This window comes from Hippichthys cyanospilos, chromosome 10, assembly GCF_059441005.1.
Source record: "Hippichthys cyanospilos isolate Australia breed blue-spotted pipefish chromosome 10, RoL_Hcya_1.0, whole genome shotgun sequence".
NCBI lineage: Eukaryota > Metazoa > Chordata > Actinopteri > Syngnathiformes > Syngnathidae > Hippichthys > Hippichthys cyanospilos.
Window position 1 is genome coordinate 1,334,297 of NC_142378.1, and position 7,989 is coordinate 1,342,285.

At 47.9% G+C, this 7,989-nt stretch overlaps 2 protein-coding genes across 3 annotated transcripts; both read right to left on the reverse strand.

Annotated features, from left to right (window-relative positions):
• Nucleotides 1-384: 384 nt before the first annotated feature.
• On the reverse strand, nt 385-2,688 carry zar1 (zygote arrest 1). Its single transcript, XM_088425763.1, has 4 exons — nt 1,832-2,688; nt 856-948; nt 702-776; nt 385-626 (listed from the first exon to the last, which is right to left on the reverse strand). Exons 1-4 carry the CDS (start codon nt 2,576-2,578, stop codon nt 483-485), a joined length of 1,059 nt encoding a protein of 352 aa, XP_088281889.1. The 5' UTR covers nt 2,579-2,688; the 3' UTR covers nt 385-482.
• Nucleotides 2,689-3,772: 1,084 nt separating this feature from the next.
• Nucleotides 3,773-6,700, reverse strand: slc10a4 (solute carrier family 10 member 4). Of its 2 annotated transcripts, none has more exons than XM_088424778.1 (3): nt 6,177-6,700; nt 4,933-5,074; nt 3,773-4,712 (listed from the first exon to the last, which is right to left on the reverse strand). In XM_088424778.1, the coding sequence occupies exons 1-3, from the start codon at nt 6,554-6,556 to the stop codon at nt 4,179-4,181; spliced, it is 1,056 nt and encodes a 351-aa protein (XP_088280904.1). In that variant the 5' UTR covers nt 6,557-6,700; the 3' UTR covers nt 3,773-4,178. The 2 variants fall into 2 exon arrangements, with proteins under 2 accessions (XP_088280904.1, XP_088280903.1); XM_088424777.1 differs by having other exon boundaries at nt 4,933-5,143; nt 6,177-6,699.
• Nucleotides 6,701-7,989: the final 1,289 nt, after the last annotated feature.

Genomic DNA, 7,989 nt, shown 5'->3' on the forward strand with positions numbered 1-7,989 from the left:
CAATAATGGGTTTGGTAGCAAAAATTTTTTTTTTTTTTACACAATTCAAAAATTTAGTACAAATTTTACCTTTCCTGATTGGAGTTTTTACTTGGTTGGGCCATATAAAATGCTGTGGCAGACCAGATCTGGCCCCCGGGCCATGGGTTTGACATCTGTGACTTAAAATCGGACTCCACACAATTTTTTGCGGTAAATTCTAATTTTCATAAGCAATTAATCGCTTTAAAAACAATTCACCTGCTGTCTAACTGAATCACGTGCGACCAATCGTTAAACACCTGTAGTCAGGAGAAACTTTCCTCAAAATACAATTTCATGGAACTAATTAGAATTTCTTGTGAACCTAAGTCAGTAATTGAAGAAATGAGAGACAGGCAAAAGTGCAAGATATACATTTTAATGTTAGTGAACGCACGCGGCGACGCCAAGGCCGCAACAGAACAAGAACCAAAACGATCCAATCTCCAGTGGACGCGCGGTCAGATGATGTACTTGAAGCTGAAGGTGCTGTCGCACGAGAGGCGCTTGCCTTTGCAGCGTCCGCACAAGTCCTGCCTGTGTGGACGCTTGGGGTCCACGTGGCGTTGAGTTAAGGCGCAGCAGCAGCGGGCTTTGTTGCAGGTCTAAACGCGAGACCGACTCGAGTCACCAAAACTGACTTTATTTTTTTTTAATCTCGAATTTTTTTCGTGGCTCACATGACATGTGATGTCCTCCACGCGGTACGGGTTGAACTCCTTTTGGCATTTTCTGCAGTATTGTTTGAAGTAAACCTAGAAAGCACAAGTGGTCGGGTGCTCCGTTTCAGAAAGCGACAAGTCGCATTTCAAATCCGGAATGTCGAGTCCTTACCTTGTTGGTGCCCTGAACGCACCACACGTAGGCGCTTTCCCATCTCAAATTGCACTCTCTGCAGTGATAATAGCCATACTTCTGCTCCAGGAACTAAATCAATAAATCGGGTGTAGGAAACATAAAGCACAGGGGCCATATAGGGCCCACCATTGAAATTTGAGACCGGGCACTGAATCAGGAAAAAGGTTATAGCACAAGTGCTAATTCATACCTGTAATAGTTAGTCTAGGATCGTTAAAAGGGAAACTATACAGTATGTGAATGTAAAATGACCATTGTACATCCTGTCCCTCAAAAAACAACAAAACACACTTGCAGATAGGATAAAAGAAATGGGAGGGCTAAACCTAATGTTACTGGAAAGAAAAAGAGAAATTTGAAAATCTGGTTAGTTAAGAAGAACGAAACAAGGAATGGCAGGTGATAATTAGGTCCCCAGGCCATAGTTTTGACACAGCTATCATAGCTGGTTGGAATCAAAATAAATTGGGGAGGGAGGGATAATTAATTCAAAATCTGAGCCAAAAAAAAAATGGAAAAGGATACCACTAGCATATAGACAATTACACTTTTGACAGTGTATAAAAACGAAAAAGTAAGGTCTTAAAAAACAAGGGGGGTCAATTTTAACTAAAGTGTGTTTTTTAAAAAAGGCAACATTTAGTGAGAAAAAAAGGGAACGGCAAGCAGCAAATTACGCACAGGCAATAGTTTGGACACCATTAGATTAGCTGTACAGAATATAGAGAAATGGGGGGAAGAAAAAAAAATAGAAAAAATGTAAAAAAAAAATAAAAGAAATTTAGGAACCAAAACTTTCAAAAATTAGTGGGGAGGGGGCGGGGCATTAAAATTAAAGTATATTAAACTTCAATGAACAGTCATTTTAGTGCGCACTCTAAAAACAAAAGGTGTCAAACGTCGAAAAATGTCGCAAAATTCTTTTGCCAAACTAGCAAATCGCAGAATCTACCTGGAAGCGAGTTCTGGCTTTGACCTTTGAAGCCTCCTCGCCGGCGGCTCCGGCGTCCTCGCTCATCGGAACCTCTTCTGGCGTGAGCAGCATGGCCCGTTGAAGCCCCTCGCCTTCGTTTTCCCCCTCTCCGCCTTCGTTTTCCCCCTCTCCGCCTTCCTTGGCCTCCTCGCCGCCTGCCTTGGCCTCCTCGCCGCCTGCCTTGGCCTCCTCGTCATCTTCCTTCGCCTCCTCGTCTCCTCCCTCGGAGGCATCGTCGACCTCCCCGGGCGAGGACTCCTTGTCCTCCGCCCGGAAGCAGGTGATGTTCCGGTAGGCGACGGGCGAGTAGAGCGCCAGAGTCCGCGGGTAGCGCACGGCACTCTTGGGACTCGCGCCTTCGCCGGACGCGGCGGAGCTCTCGGACGCCTTCTTGCGCCGGAAGTCTCGCTTCACGGCGACGAGGGTTCGCGGGCCGATGGAGCACTGCACCGAGGCGTCCCGCTTGGGGTTGACCTGCACGGCCACGTCTTTGGTGTTGGCCTTGCGGAGCCTCGGCGTGAGCTTGGGGTTGATCTGGGACAAGATGGACTTGAGCTGGGCCCGCTGCTGGTTGTTGAAGGCGTCCGAGGCGTCGCCGTAGCGGGCCAGGTAATTGCTTTTGTACTTCCACGGAACCTCCCTGGGCCGGTATCGGCCCGCGTAAGGGTTGTGGTTGTACGATGGGTAGAAATAGCCATCTACTGGCTCGTCGCAGTATGTTGCCATTTCCTCTCTTCTTTTTTTTTTTCTTCTTCTTTGTTGTTCGACCGGCGTTCCACGAGTGACGTAATTTAAGCCGCACCCGCGCCAGCCGATTTGGACTGATTCGAAGCAGCTGTGTGTTCCCGCCAAAAGGCAAGTGGGCGTGTACAGGGGGCAGGTGTCTTCAATGCGTCAGAGTGCGCTTGTGTTCGAAGCCAATCAGCGGTAGTGATTCAATTGTTTCCGGCTAAAGCTTTTCCTGCTTTGGCGCACACTCAATTTTCGAATTCCCAAATGGCTCTGAGGTATGGAGGACCGTAAGTGCCAACATTCAGTAAATTAATGTACCATTCGATAATGAAATATAAGTGTGGTTGATTAAATTCCGAATGGTCAAAGTGAAACATTGCATGTCATTTTAGCTCAATACAGTACTAAGCTTGAATTTGGCCCCCATTTTGACAAGGCTGACTTTCAGCTCAACAATAGCCTTGTTCTTGGCGGCCATGTTGGGAGGGGCGAGTTTGACGTTCAAATCAAGTCGTAAGTGCCATTTCTTTCAACGGATTTGAACAAGCTTTACATTTTTTTTCAATTCCAGGACGTGCGGTATCTATTATTAACATTTTAAAGAAAAATAATGCTACGCTTTCATCTGAAGCGGTCTTTGATCATCCTTTGATGCTCTGCTGAACTCATCTTTGTTCTTTCATCTTCAAAGACATCGCAGACACGTTTATGGCAACGCAAAATTGTACTGGACCTGCAAGGTCAATGCCTTTGTTTTGTTGCATACTGGAGGCATTGTAAGAGCTACTGTTTAAGTGAGCAAAAGTACTGGATTAATATTATTAAATTGACTAAAAAGTGGACGATATATAGTATGTTGTGGCATACCCATGACTTGCAATTAATCCCTGTGAGTAGATTTGTTTTCAAGGCTTTTACTGGAAAATATTTCATGTTTGTTTAATGAGTTTCCCCCATCAGTTTCGTCTTCAATAGGTAAAATGCATGCTCTATTGGGTTCAAGTCCAGTGATTGAAGCATGTCCAGATTTAGTTTGGATGTATTTTTCTATAAATGACCAGAAAATTGTTTTGGAGATGAAGAATTCAAGCTGTAGTTCTGAACTTTTATCTCATCCAGTAAAAAAATTAAAAATCTTGAGCGTGCTGAACCTGACTTCAATGGATTGTCGAGCCAAGAAAAGAGATGTAACATCTGTACATTTTTAATTTCTTCCATATATTTGCTTTCATATACACATTGTACATTTGTTCACACACACACAATGGCTGACTGATGTGTTTTCACGCATGATGATGGCTCTGATAAACAATGATAATCCGTGTACCTTTCCTTTTTTCCGCTTCCAACTGGCAATTATATGTATAAAAAACAATGCACATCTTTTTGAAAATACTTTTCAAAACAACGGCCAGATTTTGTTTCTTGTATGTTGCCAACATGGCGCCAAAGCAATACTAGACATGGTTTTGTCTGTTTTTTGTTTCTGATTGCCAATTGAAAATGGAAAAACAGGGACTTTTGAGGCCTCCATGCACGGGCCGCCTTGTATTTCGTTTCCAGCGAGTGAGTCCTGTAACCAAGTCGGCATCGGTCACACGGGCGTGGGGTCCGGCGGGCAAGGCTCCAGCACGATGGCGTTGGGGTCGCTGACCGTCACCGCCCCGTACCAAGCGTCGTCGTCGTCGTCGTCCCGGAATCGCCGGTACGCGACGTCCGCGTCCCCGCCGTCCCGGCCGGGCGGCGGCTCCTCCTTGCCCGGCACCCGCCCGCGGTAGGTCCGGTAGGCCAGGATGAAGACGCCGGCCTCGGCCGCCTGGAAGAGCGCGTAGAGCAGCGGGAACATGTACATGCCGCCCATCAGCTGCGGCGGGAAGGCCAGCTTGAGGATGGCGGTGCACAGCTGCACGTTCTGGCAGCCCGTCTCCAGCGAGACGGCGCGCCGGCCGTTGGGCGGCAGGCGGAAGAGCGCGGCCAGGCCGTAGCCCGCCGCGTAGCCGCACATGGGCATCAGCAGGGCCACCGCGTAGACGGACGGCGGGATGGCCGACAGCAGCTCGGGGCCCAGCATGGCCGCCGTCAGGATGAAGAGCAGCACCAGCGTGACGAGCAGGGACCACAGCGACGCCTGAGCGCACGGGTACGAAACGTAAGCCCGGCGCCCGCTCGAGAGGTCGGAAACGCGGGAAAGGGGATGGGGCAGGGAAATACCGTAGCTGTGGTAAAAAGCCAACTCGGAACCGAAGATAACGCTATCCTAATGCGTGATTGGTCAGTGGAAGCGCTACTTTTGTCACCGCTTTGTGTGGGCGGGCGGGGCCAATTCGGATTCGGCGGCACTTGTTTACCTTCAGGACGTTGTCAGCCACGCGCGCGTAGCGGTAGCGCAGCATGACGCCCAGGCCGATGGGGATGAGCGTGCTGCACAGCGTCAGGATGATGGCGCCGAAGGGCATGAGGCTGACCACCGGCGTGTTGATCCACGCGCGGCTGTAGATCCACAGGCACAGCGGCATCAGCACCAGCGCCAGCAGCGTCGACGAGATGGTCATGATGATGCTGTCGGCGGGAGATCCACTCCTTTTCGTTACGTTCAACGCTCGCGGATGAAAGATGGTGAGAAAAACATTTGGCTTCAAAATACCCAATCGTGGGTGCAAATATTAGGGTCCGTTTGACCTAACCTTCTGGACTGTTTTGCACTAAACAAACCTAAAATAACGGGGCTTTTTGTTCAACACAATCTCAAAAACAACCCAGAAGGTTGGGTCAAATTCATCCAAATATTGGGCCGATCTTTTTTTTTAAACCCATAATTGGGTTATTTTTGAGAGACTGAACCAGTGTGCGGTTAATAGATGCCCGTCCAGTTGATTTGGTGTGTATGAGGGACACGCACAGTAAAAAAGCAATTCAAATGTTCATTTTTTTAAATGATGAATTTCAATACAATGACAACATTTAAAATGGAATTTCTTTGCAATACTGCAGCTTAGTACTGGAATGTACAAGCTATAAACTGTGTATGAACTGTTTTTTTTTTAATGGTTTTGTTTTTTTGCATGCATAATTCTTTTAGCCACTCGGTAATGATACAGCATCCTGCTTTTTACACCTATAGAATGTAAAATATACAACTTTGCGAATGATTATTGATGTATATTGTGATATTTTAGCTAGTTTTGGAGAAAAAAAAATGTGTCTTGTTAGGCTGTGATAGGCACATGACTGTATTGCGTTTTTTATACATTTTTTTTTGCATAAATGCTTTAACTTAAAGAAAACATCATAATTACTATATCTAGTTATAGTGATATACTATGCCCAGTTTTTATTTAAATAAGCCTATTCTATACTGGTGATTCCATCTATTATAGGTGTGCAGGGGGCGGGACATCCACCTCGGAGGCGGGGCATCCCACTTGCCCAGCATCCACATTACATCAAGAAGGCATAGAGTTTAAAAATCTTCCGTCTGACCACCCAGCCCCCCCATCGCATTTTCTCAGACATCAAACTTTAAAATTTACAGCCCCCCTCCCAAAAAAAAAAAAAAAAAAAACCTACAGAAAAGTCAGTCTCGCACGTCTACCTGAGGTTCATCTCCCCGTGCACCAGCAGCGACATGATGTTGGACAGGTTGCCCCCGGGGCAGCATCCGCACAGCAGCACGGCCACGGCCGCCACGTCGTCCAGGGAGAAGGCGAGCGCCAGCAGGAAGGCCACCAGGGGCATGATGACGAACTGGCACACGACGGCCAGCAGCACGCCCACCGGCCGCCGGACGTGCTCGCCCAGCTGGCTCGCGTCCACCGTGCAGCCCAGGCCCAGCATGGTGAAGCACAGCACCAGACCCACGAACACGTTGATGCCGTGGCTCAGCGGGGAGTCCCAGAAGGCGGGCACCAGGCGCAGCACGTCGCCGGGGGCGAGGGCGGGCTCGCCCCCCGCCGGCGCGCTCACGTTGCTCATGACGGGCTTTTACGCGGGGGCGAGAGGGCGCGGCGGGGACATTGCCGGGGCCGGGCGTCCGCGCCGAGCGACGGCCGGAAAGGAAGGACCGAGCCCCGGCGTCCCGGAGCCCGCCTTTATAGGCGGCGTGGATTGGGCGGGCGCGTCTGTCTCTCTCTCGCGCGCGCGCGCCCGCGTCCTCCCGACTTCGCGGTCGTCATCGAATCGCTCGCAAACGTCACCGTTCCGGGAAGCTTGAGTCATTTTCATGCTTTTATCGCAATTGTTTTTACCCCTTGTGCGCTATTATGATCTTCACGTCGAGCGTTCAAAGAAGACATTAGGGAGCTGAAATTTCACCCAGCTCGTGACAGCTTGCTGTCCCTTGACTGAAATACTGGGCCCCCAAAAAATTGTAAAACTGCTCTCGGGTAACCCCCCTGTAGTTTGGGGTTTAAACGATGGCTAGGGTTTCAAAGTTGGGTTTTTATACCAGGTAGGGTCCCAAAGTATTGTTTTAAACAAAGAGCAGTCCTTTTAAAGTCGGGATTTATTCGAGGCCTAGGGTTTCAAAGTTGGGGTTTTATACCAGGTAGGGTTCCAAAGTATTGCTTTAAACAAAGGGCAGTCCTTTTAAAGTCGGGATTTAGTCGAGGGAAATCTAGGGTTCAATGCCTATATTAGGGTTCTGTGTTTTGATGCTAAAATATAGGGTTTCAAAGAACTCTTTAAAACAAAGTGTAGACTTTCAAAGTAGGGTTTCAATCAAGTGAAATCTAGGCTTCGACGCCTATATTAGGGTTCTGTAGTAGGGTTTTGATGCTAAAATTTAGGGTTTCAAAGAACTTTTTAAAACAAAGGGTAGACTTTCAAAGTAGGGTTTCAATCAAGTGAAGTCTAGGGTTCAATACACGTGTTAAGGTTCAAAGTAGGGTTTTACATTCGTTAGAATTTCAAATTGGGGTTTTAAAGGCTTTCAGAGTGAGGTCTTAAATTTGCCTTACACTTTCAAAGTAGGGTTTTAAACCTGCGTTTGGGTTTTAAATGACAGAGGTTTCAATGCAAGGCTTTGGAGGCTTCGAATTTCAAAGCAGGTTGCAAATCAGGGTTTGAAATTAAAGGTATGCTTTCATGCTTTTTTTTTAGGGTTTCAAGGTAGGGTTCTTCAAAAACCTAGCAGTCTATGATGTTTACAAACTCTGGTGGTGAAATCTCAGCATCTCCATCGGGCTTGGAGCATATCTGCCGGCTTTGTTTGTGTGTCTGCAGACGGCGGCGGCGCTATCAGGCGCTGACATCGCGCACAGGAAATAAAAGCAGCCGCGTCTCGCCGCCACAAGACGGGAAGAGGAGGATGAGGAAGGCCGGGGTGAGTCCGTGGAAATTGCTTTCCTCCATATCCTTGCTGGGTCACTTACAACAGCGTTTTCTTTTCTCATGGACTCAAAAGGGTT

Excerpts from the sequence above, each read along its gene's own strand:
- zar1 (XM_088425763.1), bottom strand. The coding sequence starts at position 2,578 with ATGGCAACATACTGCGACGAGCCAGTAGATGGCTATTTCTACCCATCG. Across the intron at positions 949-1,831 it reads AAGCCAGAACTCGCTTCCAG|TTCCTGGAGCAGAAGTATGG; the intron begins GTAGATTCTGCG and ends TTATTGATTTAG. Across the intron at positions 627-701 it reads TGGAGGACATCACATGTCAT|ACCTGCAACAAAGCCCGCTG; the intron begins GTGAGCCACGAA and ends TCTCGCGTTTAG.
- slc10a4 (XM_088424777.1), bottom strand. The coding sequence starts at position 6,556 with ATGAGCAACGTGAGCGCGCCGGCGGGGGGCGAGCCCGCCCTCGCCCCC. Across the intron at positions 5,144-6,176 it reads CACGGGGAGATGAACCTCAG|CATCATCATGACCATCTCGT; the intron begins GTAGACGTGCGA and ends TCCCGCCGACAG. Across the intron at positions 4,713-4,932 it reads TGGCTGACAACGTCCTGAAG|GCGTCGCTGTGGTCCCTGCT; the intron begins GTAAACAAGTGC and ends CCGTGCGCTCAG.